General features: G+C 40.2%; 1 protein-coding gene and 1 pseudogene across 4 annotated transcripts in view; one reads left to right on the forward strand and one right to left on the reverse strand.

The window, feature by feature from the left end:
- The window catches only part of CCNB3 (cyclin B3), a 75,022-nt gene that overhangs the window by 20,233 nt on the left and 35,440 nt on the right, over window positions 1-19,349 (forward strand). For all 4 annotated transcript variants that reach the window (XR_008666221.1, XR_008666220.1, XM_055338825.1 and 1 more), the window contains exons 5-7: window positions 74-2,933; window positions 3,763-3,858; window positions 5,072-5,164. Coding sequence is in view for 2 of the 4 variants with exons in the window: in XM_055338825.1 (XP_055194800.1) it covers window positions 74-2,933; window positions 3,763-3,858; window positions 5,072-5,164 (3,049 nt within the window). In the remaining 2 variants the exon portion in view is untranslated. The remainder of the gene's footprint in view (window positions 1-73; window positions 2,934-3,762; window positions 3,859-5,071; window positions 5,165-19,349) is intronic.
- On the reverse strand, window positions 14,669-15,464 carry LOC129518636 (60S ribosomal protein L7a-like; annotated as a pseudogene).

Consider the following 19,349-nt stretch of genomic DNA (forward strand, 5'->3'; position numbering starts at 1 on the left):
GCAACAAAGTGAGATGGTTGTTGAGGATTCTAGGAACTATGTTCTTCTTACCCAGACATTGTTTCTTTTACAGTTATAAGCTGGAATCCTCACCAGTAGTAGTCTCTACTACCTTGGTACCAAATATTACAGAGAAACCACTCATTCTGGAGAGATCTACCACCTCCGGAACAATCACCACTGAGGAGGCATCATTTTTCAGAAAGCCATTAATTTTAAAAGAGGAATCCAGTACTGAGGACACAGGCCTTATCAAGAGATCATTGTTTTTAAAGAAGTTCACAAATAAGGGAGAGATATCCCTCATGGAGAAACCAACATCTGTACAGGAAGAGGCTGACAGCAATGATGAGTTTGTTGTAAAGCTGATCACTTTTGGGAAGAAGCATAAAACTGAGGAGGTAGCCATCACCAAAGGAACATTATCCTTAAAGAAGATGTGCACATATCAGGAGGACTTGGCTTTGCAAGACATCGCTGTTGAAGAGAATTCCTTCTTTATGGAACCAACAAACTTCAGAAAGAAGCCTAAAACAGATGATGTAACCGCCACCAAGAAGATGTTATCTTTAAAGAAGAAGAAGTATATCACTCCGGGGAAGGTGTCCCGTATGAAGAAACCACTAGTATTGCAGAAGACCAACTCTGAAGAGGAGTCCCCCCTCATTAAGGAGCCACTGGCTTTCAAGAAGAAACCTACCAAGAAGGAGACAGCCTTCACCTTGAGGCCATTATCTTTAAAGAAGTGTACTACTCAGGGGAAGATGGCTCACTTGAAAAAGCCATTAGAATCCCAGAACACCTCTGGAGAGAAGGCACTCATTAAGGAGCCATTGTCTTTTAAAAAGAAGCCTATCACTAAGGAGGAGTCTCTCTTCCAGGAGTTTTCTGCATTGCAAGAGAAGCACACCACTGATAGGGAGGTGGTCCTCTTGAAGAAGCCACAGGTACTGCAGGAGGAGAAAGACAGTAAGGATAAATTTCTTATGGAGCCAGTGTTCCTTAGGAAGAAATGTACTACCAAGGAGACAAACCCCACCAAGAAGCCGTTACCTATAAAGAAGAAGTGTACCATTCAGGGGAAGATGTACTACTTGAAGAAGCCACTAGTATTGCAAAAGACAACCCCTGGAGAGGAGTCATTTGTTAAGGAGCCACTGCCCTTTAAGAAGAGCACCACTGAGGAGTCCCTTTTCCATGAGCCATCCATGTTGCAAGAGAAGCACACCACTCAGGAGGAGGTGTCTGTCTTGAAGAAGGCCTTGACCTTGCAGAAGACACTAACTGAGGAGGAGTCACATTTAAAGGAGCCTTTGGCTTTTAAGAAGAAACGTACCACTGAGGAGGCAACCCCCACCAAGAAGCTATCATCTCTGAAGAGGAAAAGGTGTACTGCTCAGGGTAAGAGGTCCTGCTTGATGAAGCCACTAGTATTGCAGACCTCCTCTGGAGAGAAGACACACATTAAGGAGCCATTGTCCTTTAAAAAGAGGTCCGCCATTGAGGAGGAGTCTTTCTTTAAGGAATCACCTGTGTTGCAAGAGAAACATACCATGCAGGGGGAGGTGGCCCTTTTGGAGAAGCCAGGGGCATTGCAGGAGAATGTCAGTAGTGAAGATGAATTTCTTATGGAACCAATTTCCTTTAGGAAGAAACATACCACAAATGAGGTGGTCTCTACCAAGGAGCCTTTATCTTTAAAGAAGAAGAAGTGTTCCACTCAAATAATGATGTCCATCTGCCAAGAACTGTTGGACTTGCAGAATATAATTAGCAAAGATAAGGCTTCCTTCTTTATGGAGCCAGTGTCACTTAGGGAGAAGTCTTTAGCTGAGGAGGTAATCCTTACCAAGACACCATTATCTTTAAAGAAAAAGGAAATCACTCAGGGGAAGATATTCCTCTTAAAGAAGCCACTGGTCTCAGAGAAGACCACCTCTGAAGAAGAGTCACTATTTAAGAAGCTATTGCCCTTTAATAAAAAGTCTACAACTGAAGGGGAGTTCCTCTTCCAGGATCCATCAGTACTGCAAGAGAAGCATACCACTCCACAGGAGGTGTCCCTCTCAACTAAGCCATTGACCTTGCCAGAAAAGACCACCACTGAAGAAGAGCCCTATATTAAGGAACCATTGACCTTAGAGGAGAGGCCTACTACTGAGGAGGAATTCCTTTCTCAGGAGCCATTTTCATTGTGTGCTAAACCTGCCAACAAACATGAATCCCTCTTCTGGAAGGCTTTGGGCTTGCAAAAGACTCAAACCAAGGAGGACTCCTTGAAGAAGCTGTTGACTTTGCAGGAGAAAAACACTACTGATGAGGAATCCCTTTTAAATAAGCCATCAATTCTGAAGGAGGAGCTTTCCACTAAAGTGGCAACAAGCATTGAGAAGGAATTATCTTTAAAGAAGAAACCCACTGCTCAGGGGGAGGTATTCCTCTTGAAGAAGCAGTTGGCCTTGCAGGAGAACATTACCAATGAAGAATCCCTTATTAAACAGCCACTGGCTTTTCTGAAGCCCAGCATTGAGGAGGCCATCCTAAGGGAGTCCTTGGCCTTGCAGGAGAAGCCCAGAAGTGAGGAGGAGACCCTTTTCAAGGAGCCATTGTCCTTTCAGGAGAAACCTACCCTCAATGAAGCATTCCATTTCAAGGAGATAATTTCCTTGAATGAGAAACACAGCACTGGGAAGGAGTTGTCTTTGAAGGAGCCATTGGCCTTGCAAGAGAATCCCACCCAAAAGGAAGATAACTCTCTTGAAGATTCCTTGATCCTCCAAGTTGAAACCAGCTCATGTGTGCCCAGCACTCCTCCTGTATCCAGAGCAGGCATGTCCAATGTGGGCAAGTTGAGTACCACAAGCAAGTCCAGTGTTTGTGAATCCAGTTCCAATAAACCTTCCTCATCTTGGGGCAAGAGCTCACAGAAGGAGGTATTCTGTTCTCTCTTCTTAAATTAAATGACGTGTTCTTTGTTGTCCTATAGGTGGCTGCTGGCAAAGAGATTTTTTTTCCTGCCTCCCTAAGCAATTGATCTGTATATAGTAAGCTATACTAAATCAAGTTGGCATTGTGGTATCTCTTGACTTTCCAATTGGCATAGAAATGTACTCAATTAGCAAGTATTTATTTCAGAAATACCCACAAGGATCTGGAATATTTGTGTGTGTGTACATGTCAGGAAATTGCCTTTCTTATTAATTGCAGTCTGCATTACAGTGGACTCCAGTCAAAGATGGGTAATGTCCACAGAGGCATCTCCCACAGAAGATGGTATTTAATTGTAAATTGGAAGGATGAAGGAATGAGATTTGGCAAGAAGGAGGAGAAATACCCCTGTTGTAGGCAAAATAAACTGGGGAAAGGTGTAGAAGAGAGGAAAAGGCTACCAAGAAGATTAATTGGGTTAGATCAAAGCATTGGAACAAAACAAGTGACGTAAGAAGATATGTAACATAAGTTGAAATAGTAAAATAAGAGTATTTTTCCTGAAGAGTCTTGAGCTTACCTGTAAAAATGGTGCCTAGTTCCTAGGGCAGAGCAGGCATGTACAAGAAGGACTAAACATTTCTTAGCCACTTTAGCAGTATGAGGATTGAAGGACCAAGGGGTACTGTGTTGTGGCCCAGGATATATGTGGCTTGAGGAACCTTAGCAGAAGATGACAGTGGGAAGAAAGGAGTGCATGCTTTATTGTGTGTGTGCTAAGCCTTCCTTAGAATCTTTATCCTCCTAATTATCTTTTTGGTGATTTCCAAGCAGATGACCCCATTGGAGGATATTGACAGGAACCACGGTGATCCATTTTTCAACTCAATATATGCCAAGGATATCTTCAGTTACATGAAGGAGAGAGAGGTATGTAGGTGGCTGTTGGAGGGGGAGGATTTCTAGGTTTCATATTCTCATCATTCATTCCATCCTTCAAATGCAAGTTGAAAGGGGAGGTAATAATGATGATTAAAATAATAACAGCAACAACTGACATCTACTGGTAGCTTAGTGTAAGTTAGACATTGGGGGCTAAGGGGTTTATAACATTATCTTCTCCCCATAATTTCATGATGGTATTATTATCTCCTTTTTATTGATTGGAGAAACTGCTAAGAGTCACACAGCTAGTATACAGTAGAGCTGGGATATGGTCTAAAAGTCTGAGTACCTTGAAGACCATAAGCCTGCACTCTAATTGTTGAGGAGACAGTGTCTAGTAGTCTCTGAGTGGCTGCTGTCAGAAATCCTTTGCCCTTTCTATGCAAGTATCTGGCATCATATGTAAAATCACTCTCCAACCTGGTGAAATTTTCTTCCTCCTTTGAGATCTGCTGGTCTCCTTGACCACTAAAATTCATTGACTCCAAGTTTTCTTTCTCTCTCCGGAACAGATGGGACCAAGATTATCTACCAACTGAAATTTTAGCAAGCCATGAATAAGAGGGAGGATGAAAATTTTGTCTTTTCTATAGAGGCATCATGTTTGGTTAACTGATTTCAAATTCTTCACTTTTTCTAGTACAGCCTGGAGGACGTAAGAGATAACTTTGTTATACTACACATATGGGCCTTAGCTCAGCAGTGTCAGTTTCACTTGGGATCTTCTTAGAAATGCAGAAACCTAGCCCCACCTGGCCTTCTAAATTAGAAAGTGAGTTTTAAAGATCCCCAGGTGCTATGTGTTAAAGTTTGAGAAGCACTGCTCTACATAGCATGGCATTGTGCCTTAGATTAAATTGCAAAGAAGGGGCAGAACCTGTTTGGTATTCATCCAGAGTCATATATGTGCATTCCTGCCCATATTCCATTTTCTCCCTGGACTCCTCGATAGCCAACCTGATGCTTGAATATGCTGTGCAACCATTTCCTAAGGATAACTAGGACTTGTCTGGAAAAGGATACTCTGATCTGCCCCTTTCTGATACCAGCTGAAAATAATGAATTAGAACTGAAGAAGTTAATTATGTTGTTACAGTTTGTTTTTCTGCGATTAGTTGCAAGTACTTTTTTTATAAGTTACAATTTTTGAACTATAAGAAGAGTTTATGGATTAATATTTCGTTTTTATTGCTTCCAGGAAAAGTTCATACTTAAAGAATACATGAACAAGCAGACTGACATCAATAGTTGCATGAGGGCCATTCTTGTGGACTGGTTGGTAGAGGTGCAGGTAAGCCTGGCAACTGCTGCTTTAAGGGGCTGCTCTTCTCTTTATTGATTATTCATTCAGTATCACCAGATGCCAAGCATGGTAAAAATGTTCCGGATCTACAGAGCTGACCCATGGTTCCTGCCTTCAAGGAGCTTGTGATCTAGGGGACAGGATAAGACATGCAGAAAGATAAGTAAAATTAAAAAAAAGAATATATTAGGTACTATAAGAATGTTATACATAAGATACTATGAAAACTCAGTGGAAGGAGAGAATATTTGTAGAAAAGGCAATGATGGTATGGCAGTTTAATCATTCTCAGAATTTTGTAAAAGTCTATCTAGTGATTTGAATAGAGGTCAGTGACAAAGTCTTTCAAGCTGTGGGTGAGACTGGGTAATAGGAAGGGCAGTGTGGCAGACATGGCAGAACCAGACATGGCAGGAGCTATTTAATCAGGGTTGGATGTTGAGAGAATACTGCTGTGAAAACTTAATTATCAGTTTACACAAAGGAAGGATAGTCCAGAATAGTCCCTGGCACATAGTGGAGTGCCAATAAATATTTGTTGATGAATGGCATTGAATGGAGTTCAATGCCATGGAGTTTGCTATGGAGTTTATAAGAAAATATAAGGGATAGGCTATGTCCAGAAGAGTCTTAACAATATAACTGGAAAGAAAAGGTAATATAGTTTAATATCTTTTATTGAGTGTCAGAGAGTGGTTCAGAGTCACTTTGAAGTAACAGACTAGGAAAATATGGTAGACATGATATATTTGGATATCAGCAAAGCATGAAAATGCTTCTCATCTTATAGAAATGAAGAATAATAAATTAGGTAATAGGATTGCCATGGACTTTGTTCTTTTTTTTTCAAAAAAGATTTTATTTATTTATTCATGAGAGACACACAGAGAGAGGCAGAGACATAGGCAGAGGGAGAAGCAGGCTCCCTGTTGGGAGGCTGATGTGGGACTCCATCCCAGGACCCTGGGATCGCGACCTGAGCCCAAAGCAGATGCTCAACCACTGAGCCACCCAGGTGCCCACCATGGACATTGTTCTAATCAACATTCTTATTAGTGATATAGATAAGAACAGAAAACATACCCTCATCAAATATTGCATGGCATGAGACTTGGAATAGGGTTCAAAATAAATGGATATCAGAGATAAAATACCTCTATTAGCTGGAATGATGAACTGAATCATTTTTTAAAAAAAAACTTTATTGTTATTTTTATTGCACATTCACATTTGTTATAGCAAAGTAATAGATTATAATTACCTGTGATCCTGCAACTCATAATGATTATTAATATTTGTGCGTGTATATTATCCCTCCTTTTAAAGTGATGAGCATCTACTTTAGGGGTGCACCTTTAGTGCATGGATCATAGAATCACAAATGCCCAGGTCCCATCCCATACTATCAAATCAGAATTGTGGGAGTGTGTCCCAGGCACATACATATATATTTTTTGTTATTTTAAAACATTTCTTATTACTTTATTTTATTCATCATGATAAGTATGCTCTTTAATCCCCTTCACCTATTTTACCTATTACCCTACCCACTGCCCCTCTGGTAACCATCAGTTTATTTTCTATAGTTAAGAGTCTGTTTCTTGACTTATCTTTCTCTTTTTTTTTCTTTACTTCTTTGTTTTGTTTCTTAAATTCCAAATATGAGTAAGATCATCTGATATTTGTCTTTCTCTCATGGACTGACTATGCTTAGCATAATACACTCTAGCTCTATTCATGTTATTACAAATGGCAAGATTTCATTCTTTTTTTATGGCTGAATAATACCCCATTATATATATGTACCACATCTTCTTTATCCGTTCATCTATTGATGGACAGTTGGGCTGGTTCCATAGTTTGGCTATTGTAAATAATGCTGCAATAAATATAGGGGTGCATGTATCCCTTTGAATTAATGTTTTTGTATTTTTTGGGTAAAGGGGCATGTATATTTTATAAGGCTCCATAAGTGATGTTAATGTACACCTTTTGATAAAGAATCACATTTCTAGAAAATATGTATACTGTTTTTATAACTCTAATTTTTATATTTTTGAACAGTAAAGTGGACCTTTGGATATATAGTTCTATGAAATTTTAACATTTAATTTTTTAAAAGATTTTATTTATTTGAGAGAAAGAGAGCGAGCACGAGCACTCATGAGCAGGGGAAGGACAGAGGAAGATGCACACTACCCGCTTTTGTTCCAACTCTCTGAAGAACGTCCATGGTATTTTGATAGGGATTGCATTAAATGTGTAAATTGCCCTGGGTAGCATTGACATTTTCATAATATTAATATTTCTAATCCATGAGCATGGAATATTTTTCCCTCTCTTTGTGTCATCCTCAATTTCTTTCAGAAGTGTTCCGTAGTTTTTAGGGTATAGATCCTTTACCTCTTTGGTTAGGTTTATTCCTAGGTATCTTATGCTTTTGGGTGTAATTGTGAATGGGATTGACTCCTTAATTGACTCCTTTCTTCAATTTCATTGTTAGTGTATAGAAATTCCACTGACTTATGGGCATTGATTTTGTATCCTACCACACTGCCAAATTGCTGTATGAGTTCTAGCAATCTTGGGGTGGAGTCTTTTGGGTTTTCTTTTCTTTTATTTTTAAATATTTCATATATTTATTCATGAGAGACACAGAGAGAGAGAGAGAGGTAGAGACACAGGCAGAGGGAGAAGCAGGCTCCATGCAGGGAACCCAACACGGGTCTCGATCCCAGGTCTCCAGAATCATGCCCTGGACTGAAGGTGGTGCTAAACCACTGAGCCACCCAGGCTGCTCTTTTTTGGGATTTCTATGTACAGTATCATGTCATCTGCGGAGAGGGAGAGTTTGACTTCTTTGCCAATTTGAATGCCTTTTATTTCTTTTTGTTGCCTGATTGCTGAGGCTAGGACTTCTACTATTACGTTGAATATCAGTGGTGAGAGTGTGCATCCCTGTCATGTTCCTGATCTTAGGAGAATGGCTCCCATTGTTTCCCCATTGAGAATGATATTTGCTGTGTTCGTAGATGGCTTTTAAGATGCTGATGAATGTTCCCTTTATCCCTACACTCTGAAGAGTTTTGGTCAGGAATGGATGCTGTCTTTTGTCAAATGCTTTCTCTACATCTAATGAGAGGATCATATGGTTCTTGTTTTTTCTCTTGGTGATATGATCTCTCACATTGATTGTTTTACGAGTGTTGAACCAGCCTTGCATCCCAGGGATAAATCCCACTTGGTCATGGTGAATAATCTTCTTAATGTATTATTGGATCCTATTGGCTAGTATCTTGTTGAGAATTTTTACATCTGTGTTCATCAGGGATATTGGTGTATAATTCTCCTTTTTGGTGGGGTCTTTGTCTGGTTTTGGAATTAAGGTGATGCCGGTCTCATAGAATGAGTTTGAAAGTATTCCATCTCTTTCTATGCTTCAGAACAGCTTTAGTAGAATAGGTATTGTTTCATCCTTAAACGTTTGATAGAATTCCCCAGGGAAGCCATCTGGACCTGGACTTTTGTGTCTTGGGAGGCTTTTGATGACTGCTTCAATTTCCTCCCTGGTTATTGGCCTGTTCAGGTTTTTTATTTTTTCCTGTTCCAGTTTTGGCAGTTTGTGTTTTTCCAGAAATGCATCCATTTCTTCTAGATTGCCTATTTATTGGTGTATAGCTGCTCATAATATGTTTTTAAAATCGTTTGTATTTCCTTGGTATCGGTGGTTATGTCTCCTTTTTCATTCGTGATTTTATTAATTTGAGTCTTTTCTCTTTTGTTTTTAATAAGACTAATAAGACCTAAACCTTTAGGTTTATCTATCTTATTAATTATTTCAAAGAACTGACTCCTGATTTTGTTGATCTGTTCTACAGTTCTTCTGGTTTCTATCTCATTGAGTTCTGCCCAAATCTTTATTAACTTTATCCTTCTGCTTGGTGTAGGTTTTATTTGCTGTTCCTTCCCCACGTCCTTTAGGTTCAAGGTTTAACTTGTGTATTTGAATTTTTTCCAATTTTTTGAGGGATGTTTCTATTGCGATGTATTTCCCTTTCAGGACTGCCTTTGCTGTACCCCAAAGATTTTGAACGGTTGTATCTTTATTTTCATTAGTTTCCATGAATCTTTTTAATTCTTCTCTAATTTCCTGGTTGACCCATTCATGTTTTAGCAGGATGCTCTTTAACCTCCACGTGTTTGAGTTTCTTCCAAATTTCTTCTTGTGATTGAGTTCTAGTTTCAAAGCATTATGGTCTGAACATATGCAGGGGACAATCCCAATTTTTTGGTATCAGTTGAGACCTGATTTGTGACCCAGTATGTGGTCTATTCTGGAGAAAGTTGTGTAAATATCTGTGAAATCCATCTGGCCCAGTGTATCATTTAAAGCTCTTGTTTCTTTGGAGATGTTGTGCTTAGAATAGCTGTCATTTGCAGAAAGCACCGTGTAGAAGTCTCTCAGTATTAGTGTGTTATTATGTAAGTATGTCTTTACTTTGGTTATTAATTGATTGATATCCTTGGCAGCTCCCACATTAGGGGCATAAATATTCATGATTGTTAGGTCCTCTTGTTGAATAGATCCTCTAACTATGATATAGTGTCCCTCTTCATCTTTTACTACAGTCTTTAGGATAACCTTTATCTGATATGAGGATTGCTACCCCTGCTTTCTTTTGAGGACCATTTGAATGGTAAATGGTTCTCCAACCTTTTATTTTCAGGCTGGAGGTGTCCTTAGGTCTAAAATGAGTCCTTTGGAGACAGCAAATAGATGGGTCTTGCTTTTTTATCCCGTCTGAAACCCTGTGTCTTTTGTTGGGATCATTAAGCCCATTCATGTTCAGAGTTACTATTGAAAGATGGATTTAGTGTCATCATAATACCTCTTCAGTCTCTATTTTGTGGATTATTTCTTTGGACTTTTTCTTTTACGGGTGCCCCCTTAATATTTCTTGCAGAGCTGGTTTGGTGGTCACATATTCTTTCAGTTTCTGCCTATCTTGGAAACTCTTTATCTCTCCTATTGTGATTGAGAGCCTTGCTGGATAAAGTATCCTTGGCTGCATGTTCTTCTCATTTAGGGCCCTGAATATATCCTGCCAGCCCTTTCTGGCCTGCCAGTTCTCTGTGGAGAGATCTTCTATTAATGTAATATTTCTCCCTATATAAGTTAGGGATCTCTTGTCTCTTGCTGCTTTAAGGATTTTCTCTTTATATTTGGAATTTGCAAGTTTCACTATTAAATGTCGAGGTGTTGAATAGTTTTTATTGATTTTATGGGGGGATCTCTCTATCTCCCAGATCTGAATGCCTGTTTCCCTCCCCAAATTAGGGAAGTTCTCAGCTATGATTTGTTCAAATATGCTTTCTGGTCCTCTGTTCCTTTTGGTGCCCTCTGGAACCCCAATTAAACGTAGATTTTTCCTTCTGAGGCTGTCATTTATTTCCCTTAACCTTTCCTCATGGTCTTTTAATTGTTTTTCTCTTTTTTCCTCAGTTTCCCTCTTTGCCATTAATTTGTCTTCTATGTCACTCGTTCTTCTACCTCATTAACCCTCGTCGTTAGGACCTCCAGTTTGGATTGCATCTCATTTAATTGATTTTTAATTTTGGCCTGATTACATCTAAATTCTTCAGTCATGAAGTCTCTTTAATCCTTTATGCTTTTTTCCAAAACCACCAGTAGCTTTATAATTGTGCTTCTGAATTGGCTTTCTGACATCGAATTATAATCCAAATTCTGTAACTCTCTGGCAGAGAGTACGGTTTCTGATGCTTTCTTTTGTGGTGAGTTTTTCTTTCTAGTCATTTTGCTCAGTGCAGAGTGGCAAAAAACGAGTTGTACTGGAAAAAGGAAGAAAAAAAAGATGAAAAAACAAAAAACAAAGCAAAACAAAAAACCAAGGAGGGGTATCTTCTGGTTATAAATACTGTAAATCCCTCTATTTCCCCTGGAGTTTTCCAGTGCTGCTGGGCCAAGAACTTTCTCTTCCCCTGTCCTTCCAGCTGGTCTTCTGGGGGAGGGGCCTGCTGTGCTGATTCTCAGCAGTTTGCCCCTGGGGGAGCTGCCCCCCCCCACCCCGCCAGGTGCCGGGCTGTTTATCCTGTGAGGCCCCTGTTCCCTGGGGACCGCGCTCCATCCCGGACACAGGGTGACACCTGGAGGAACAACCACACTGGCGGCGGCCAGCCTTCCAGCTCTGGAGTCCGCTCCCGTACTAACTACCATAGTCTCCCAGTCCACACTGGCCTGGATCCTCTGGGGGCGGGGCATGCTGACCTGCACAGCTTGGGGGGCGCCGGCAGAGGAGCGTGCCAGCTGTCCTGTGTCCTCCCTGCTTCCGCCTGGCCCCAGGGAGCGCAGGATCCTGGGTTGCGTCAGCTCCGCGCCCTGCGATCTGGGCCTGTGCTGCTGGATTCGCCCTCCTGCGGCCGTGGCTCCGGAAGGCAGTAGGGTGCAGTCCCCTCCATCCGGAGCTGCCGCCGGAGCTTCTCCTTGAGGTCCCACAGGGCGCACGCTCCAGCCCTTTACCGAGCTCGTCCCACAGTCTGTGGCGTGCTCTCTCCCTGGGGTGCAGCTCCTCTGTTAGTGACTCCAGGGGACTGGAGGCTCCACTGCCCCCACTGCAGTTCTGCCGGGTTTCCCTGCTAAGTGCCTTTCCTCCCGGGAACAATAGGTGCGGATTTTTAAAGTTCCTGCTTCTCTGGGGCTGGGTTTTCACCGCCCGGCCTTAGCCCGGCTCCTTGCGGGGCCCCTCCCCCACTGGATTCTTTTTTAGTTTTATTTTTCCGCCTTCCTGCCTTGTTAGAAGCACAGTCTTCTCTCTGTAGCATTCCGGCTGTTCTTTCTTTAAATCTCAGGTGGAATTCGTATTTTTTCCAGATGATTTGAAAGTTATCTAGGTAAGTTGGTCAGGCCGGGTGAACTTGGGGAACCTTCTCCTCCACCATCTTGCCCCGCCCCCTCCAGGAGTTCTTTATTTTATAGATTTTTTGAAATTAGCTACATAGACAATTATGTCATTTGCAAATGGGGACAATTTAGTTCTTCCTTTCCAACATGCATGCTTTTATTGCACTGCATAGGATTTCTATTATGATATTGAATAGGAACAGTGACAGTGGACAACCTTGCCTTGTTCCTGATTTTAGGAAGAAAGCAGTTAATCTTTCACCATTAGTGTGATCTTACCTGTAGAGTTTTTGTAGATACCCTTGATCAGGTTGAAAAATTTACTTTCCATTCCTAGTTTGCCCATATATGTTTATCATGAATGGATATTGGATTTTGTCAAGTGCTTCTGCCCTGCAGCTGTTGATACAGTTGTATTTGTTTTAGACTATAATATGGTGGATTACATTGATTGATATTCAAATATTAAAGCAGCCTCATTCCTGGGATAAACCTCACTTGGTCCTAGTGTATTATTCTTTTTATATATTGCTGAATTTTATTTGCTAATATTTTGTTGAGGATTTTTACATCTATGTTTACGATGTATGTTTTTCCATAGTATTCTTTTTTTATACTGTCTTTGTATGGTTTTGGTATGAGACTGATACTGACTTCATCCAATAATTTGAGAGTATCCCCCTCTTCTGTTTTCTGGAAGAGATGTGTAGAATTAATGTTCTTTATTTAAATGTTCTGTAGAATTCACAAGTGAAGTTATTTAGGCCTGAAGTTTTTCTTTTTCCTGAAGGATTTAACTAAGTATATATTTTTTAATGGTTATAAGATTATTCAAGTTACCTATTTTGAGGTGACTTTTGGTTTGTGGTTTTTTTTTTTTTTTTTTTTTATAAATTAATTTTTATTGGTGTTCAATTTACCAACATACAGAATAACACCCAGTGCTCATCTCGTCAAGTGTCCCCCTCCGTGCCCGTCACCCATTCACCCCCACCCCCCGCCCTCCTCCCCTTCCACCACCCCTAGTTCATTTCCCAGAGTTAGAAGTCTGTATGTTCTGTGTCCCTTTCTGATATCTCCCACACATTTCTTCTCCCTTCCCTTATATTCCCCTTCACTATTATTCATATTCCCCAAATGAGTGAGAACATACACTGTTTGTCCTTCTCCGATTGACTTACTTCACTTTGTGGTTTTTAAGGAATTGGTCCATTTCATCTAAGTCTAATTTATATGCATAGATTTGTTCATGTATTGCCTTATTATTTACTCTTTTGTGTCTTTTTATCAATTTTGCTAGAAGTGTATCAATTTTATGGATCTTCTCAACGAACCAGGTTTTCATTTCATTCATTTTCTTACTGTATTTCTGTTTTCATTTCATTCATTTTCTTACTGTATTTCTGTTTTCATTTCATTCATTTTCTTACTGTATTTCTGTTTTCAGTTTTCTGTTCAAATGTTTGTAGTTCCTTTGGGTTTGATTTGCTCTTTTTCTAGTTTCTTAAGGTGGAAACTTCTCTTATAATAGAAGCATTTAATGCTCTAAATTTCTTCCTAAGCACTGCATGCCTCAACGTTTGCAAGACATCCTCTTTGATCCTTGGACTATTTAGAAGTTTCTTGTTTAACATCCAGGTGTTTGGAGTTTTTGCTATTATTTTTTTGTTATCAATTTCTGATTTAAATCCATTGAGGTCAAAGAAAACACTAGGTAATAACTATAAATAATTTAGTGTGTATACTTCCAGATCCTTTTGTGTATTATCACTTTTAAGTTTTTGACTATCCTTTCTTTAAAAATCTTGAATTTTATGAATAATATACGGATGTACACACATATATGCATATATACACATAAAATACAGCTTTTAAAAGAGTGTGGGTTTTATGATATTTTTGTTATATGAATAGGGTCATGCTGTACACATTGCTCTGTACCTTGCTCTCTTAAGAATGTCTTAGTGATCTTTCAATATAATCATAGATCTACTTTATTCTTTTAAAGTATTGCATCATATTCTTTTATATGGATATAGTTCTTTATTTAGTTAATCAACCCCTCTAGTGTACCTGATCTATTAATTAATTGCCTCTCAAGTAAAATGAGACAATTTGCACACTTTTAGTTTATTTCTGCTTCTATCTTTATAAAATAAAAATAATGGAGACTTTTAGATCCATATTATTATTTAATACATTACCTTCCCTACAAATAATCATTTTTGACATTTCTAGATGTAGATATATTTTCCTTAATTTTGTCCAGTATATTGTGAGTCCTTTCAAGTCTGAAGATTCAATCTTTCTTTAGCTCAGAGAAAATTTTTTAAAGATTTTATTTATTTATTCATGAAAGACACAGAGAGCAAAGCAGAGACATAGGCAGAGGGGCAGAGGGAGGAGGCTCCCCGTGGAGAGCCTGACGTGGGACTTGATCCCAGGATCCTGGGATCAGGGCCTGAGCCAAAAGCAGACGCTTAACCACTGAGCCACCCAGGTGCCCCTGAATTTTTTTTTTTGAAAGATAACTTTTTATTACTTTTATGTACAGAAAATTCAGCAGCATACACTTAGCCCAGTTTGGTAGCCAGTTCTTTAGCCTTTGTCTTTTCCAACTTGGCAGTGCGATCCACTGACTTTGGATCTAGGACATTGCCTGTCCAGTGACAGTGGATCTCAACATGCCTGTCATTGGAATTGGTCCCAAGAGCTTCCACCAGCTTAGCCAGAACTACTCTGTATTCTGAGCTAACCTGTGTGAAGGCGGCAGTGCTGCAGGTCTTCCTGTGGACCAGACACCTCAGCCTGGCCTTCCCCTTGATAATGCAATAGGGAACCTCCATCTTAAGACACAGGGCAGGCAGGAAGACAACCAGCTCAATGGGATCCACATCATGTGCAATCACTACCAGCTGAGCCTTCCTGTTTCCCATCAAGGTGGTGAACGTATTAATCCCAGCTTGAAGAACAGGCAGCTTCTTAGTGGGGACATCCTCTTTGCCAGCAGCTTTCTTCTCAGCCTGGGCCAACAATCTGTTGCTTCTCTTGCTTTGTTTTTCATCTGTATTTGTGAGCCAGTGTAAGCAGTTGAGTAGCCGTTTGGTGGTCCAAGGCCTGGATGAACTGGTTAATTGCCCGAGGCACTTTTAGAAGTTTATAATGAATAGCTCTTTGCTGCTGCAGCTGGAGGTAGTGGGGTCATTTGACAAAGCAAGTGAGGACCCTTTTGGGCTGGGTGCCCTGTCTGATGTCAGAATTCTTGGACCTTTTCTAATATGGAAGATTGACTACCTTCTTGGCTTCCTGCTTCTTCACAACAGCAGGGGCTGGGGCTACCTTCTGCTTAGCCTTCTTTCCTTTCAGCATCTTGGATGACTAGAGGAGAGACTGGCTCAGAGAAATTTTTACCTATTATTTATTATTTCTCTTCGCCTCTTATCTCATTCTAAGTGTGTATGTGTGTGTGTGCACATGTGCATCTCCAGAATCTATTCTTGTGTCTCAGGTTTTCATTCATTATCTTCAACTCTCTCATACCTCTCAGTTCTGGGAGAATTTCTTAAAGCAGCCTTTGGATTCATTGATTTGATTTGTCATAACTTAATGTACTATTCACTTACTCTATTACATTTTTAATTAAGTAATTGCTTTTCCATCAGAAACCAGTCTTTCTGAATCCTGGTATGTTCTCTTCATAGATTCAGTGTCCTCTCGGATATTGTTGAGAGTATACTTTTTACAAGTTTATTTCAGTTCTTTGAAGTGAAAAGGTTTCATAAGTAAATACTTGCTCTGGTTTCTCAGAACGTTTCTCCTTGAAAAATTACTTGTTCTTTTTCATATAAATGGGTGATTTTCTCCATTTATTCATCTTTGCAGAAGATGGTCTATTGAGTTTTGGAATTTGAGATAAGTTTTGTCAAGTTTGTCTCCTCCTTTTTTTATATGTATATTTTTTATTGGAGTTTGATTTGCCAACATATAGTATAACACCCAGTGCTCATCCCATCAAGTGCTCCTTTCAGTGCCCATCACCCAGTCACCCCATTGCCTCCACCCACCTCCCCTTCCACTACCCCTTATTCATTTCCCAGAGTTAGAAGTCTCTCAGGTTTTGTCACCCTCTCTGATTTTTCCCACTCATTTTCTCTCCTTTCCTCTATAATCCCTTTCACTATCTTTTATATTCCCCATATGAGTGAAACCATATAATGATTGTCCTCCTACTGACTTACTTCACTCAGCATAACAGCCTCCAGTTCCATCCACGTCGAAGCAAATGGTGGGTATTTGTCATTTCTAGTGGCTGCTAAGAGTAATATTTATATTTTCCGTCATTATTTATTTATTACTTCCCTTTTGTTTCTTCTTACCCATCCCCAGATAAGGAGCATTAGAAGGAGCATTTATGAAGCATTAGAAGGATGTGCTAGCCAAAGGCAGCTGTGAGGGAGAGACCCTTGCTTACAGGGCTGAAAGGTTTCTTGTCTTTGTTGTAGCTGCTTGAATTATCCAGATCACTGCTGCTTTTCTCTAACTGGCACCAAGTTAGGCTCCTCATTTGGAGCCTGAGGCTGAGGGGACAGAAAACCATATCATGTGAAGAATAGTCAGAGGAAGTCTAGTTATTTGGTCTAGAATGGAAATTTATGGGAATCATGGTAACTGTCTTCAGTAGCTAAAGGGCTGTCACAAGAACAATTAGACTTGCTCTATGTAGTTCTGAGTGGTAGAATTGTTAGTAGAATACTGTCTTCTATTCAAGGAAGGAGGATTGCTATAACTGACACTGCTGCTGATTGGAATATTTATTGCCTCCAGATTTCAACTGTTCATTCAGATACTATCTATACTTTAGATGTTACCATTTCATAAAATGTGTTAGTTACATGGGTGGCCAAGTGCCTAGGAGAGATACTGGAAGGAGGCTATACAAGCATTGGCTTTGTCATTTATTCACAGAGGTTATCATCCTTGGAGAACTGCTACTTTCCATTCTTATTGTCTTTTTTTGGTAATTATTTGACCTCAATTTCTTGATCCTTAAGATGCTAATCATTACCCTTCATCTGCATGAACTCTCTCCATCTCTTTCTTATGACATTCCTTTGGAAGATGTGATAGGCAGAATAATATGTTCACGTCCAGAACCTAGAATGTTACTTTACATGGCAAGGGGAAATTAAGATAGAATATGGAAATAAGATTGTAAACAGCTGGGATCCCTGGGTGGCGCAGCGGTTTGGCGCCTGCCTTTGGCCCCGGGGCGCGATCCTGGAGATCCTGGATCGAGTCCTGCATCGGGCTCCCAGTGCATGGAGCCTGCTTTTCCCTCTGCCTGTGTCTCTGCCTCTCTCTCTCTCTCACTATGTGCCTATCATGAATAAATAAAAACAATTTAAAAAAAAGATTGTAAACAGCTAAATTTAAGATAGGGTGATTATGGAGATCCCTTGGTGGCTCAGTGGTTTAGCACCTGCCTTTGGCCCAGGGTGTGATCCTGGGGTCCCTGGATCAGGTCTCACATCAGGCTCCCTGCATGGGGCCTCCCTCTGCCTGTGTCTGCTTTTCTGTGTGTGTGTGTCTCTCATGAATAAATAAATAAGATCTTAAAATAAAGATAGGGTGATTATCCTGGATTATCCAAGTGGACGAAATATAATTACAAAGGTTATTAAATGTGGAAGAGGGAGGCAGAGAGTAATTCAGTGTGAGAAAGACTCTACTGGCCATTGCTGGCCTTGGGGGATGGAAGGGACCACAAACCAAGGAATGTGGGCAGATTGTGGAAGTTAGAAGAAGGATTTTTCTACTGGAACCTCTAGAAAGAAACACAGCCCTGTGAACACCTCAATTTTTGTTTTTTTTAGTCCAGTGAGTCTCATTTTGGACTTTTGACCTTGAGATCTGTGAGATAATGAATATGTGTTGTTTTAAGCCACTAAGTATGTGGTAATTTATTACGTTGCAATAGGAAACTGATAAGGATGGATTTCTGAGAAAATTCAAAGCCATATCTCAGGAAGACTAAGAACAGCTTCTTAGTGTTTCTGTTATTCAGAAATTCAGTGCATCTGTTGCTGACCTCATGTCTTCAGCCATCTTCTGATAATCATTCACCTATGCAAATATACATCCATTCCTCTGATGCTTCTTACTGACCTACTTTTTGAACATCTAGGCTTCAGTCAATAAGCATAGCCTATATAAAAGGAGGCCCAATGAAGTAAGCAAATTTTACCCGGAAGGTGATTTCAACTCAGTATAAGGAAGAATTTTCCATTAAAACCATTCAAAGACAGATTGAGCTGTATTTGGAGGTTCTATAGCAGGAACTGAACAGTATTTGGGGGAGACATTAAAGAGAAGATTCCTGCATTGGTTGAAGTGTCGGGTTAGTGTAGATTTTGTTGCTCTTGAATCTAAGAACCTAAGGGATTGAGAGGAAGACACATTACAGAGGATTGGGTAGGACCCTTGTGTGTAATGCAGATTGTGTCTACACAAGGTTTCTAGGCAAGACAAAAGTGGATGATGGAATCTAGCTCATACCATTTGTCAAGCTGTACATTCTGGCCGTGGAGCTGCTCTGCCTTGAGGCAGGGGCACCTTTTGCTAATTCATATAAAGGTATAGTTTACTTAATAAAATTTGTGCCTGCAGGGCTGCATTCACCCAAAGAAGTCACTTTTTTCCCTAATATGCACAAAGGTGCCATATAGGCCAGAACTAACACTGGGTCTAGAATTACAGGAGGTGGTTTCTTGGAGTTGGCAAAGCCAAGGCAAGGATAGATAAGAGAAAAAAGGGAAGGAGGATTATACTACTAATGCTTTAATCTCATTCTGGCTTCTCCCTCAGCTCACTTTCAAATGGTGCTATTGGTCCTTTCTCCCAATCCGTATCTTCTAATAGCATATCTATTTGGGAAGAGACACTAGTAAACGAATAATAAACAGGTCTCTGTATTTTAGAGGTAAATGACATGATCTCTTTGGGAGAGTTCACTGTATAATGTAGTAACAAATGGGGAGAGCAAGAACCTAAGTATTGTAGCTCAAGGGAAGAGGGTGTGTTCACCCAAGGTGCTCAAAGAGAAGGCAGAGCATCTCTCTGATTTATAAGACTGGTCATCTACCTAAATGTGTAGGGATAGATAATGCCAGCGTCCTCAAAGGCACAGGAGATCTAGCCAGGCACCTAGCTGAAGCAGTTCCCACAATTCATAGCTGAGTCTCAGCTGGCCAGGTC

The sequence above is a fragment of the Nyctereutes procyonoides genome, unplaced genomic scaffold, assembly GCF_905146905.1.
Source record: "Nyctereutes procyonoides isolate TBG_1078 unplaced genomic scaffold, NYPRO_anot_genome, whole genome shotgun sequence".
Lineage (NCBI taxonomy): Eukaryota > Metazoa > Chordata > Mammalia > Carnivora > Canidae > Nyctereutes > Nyctereutes procyonoides.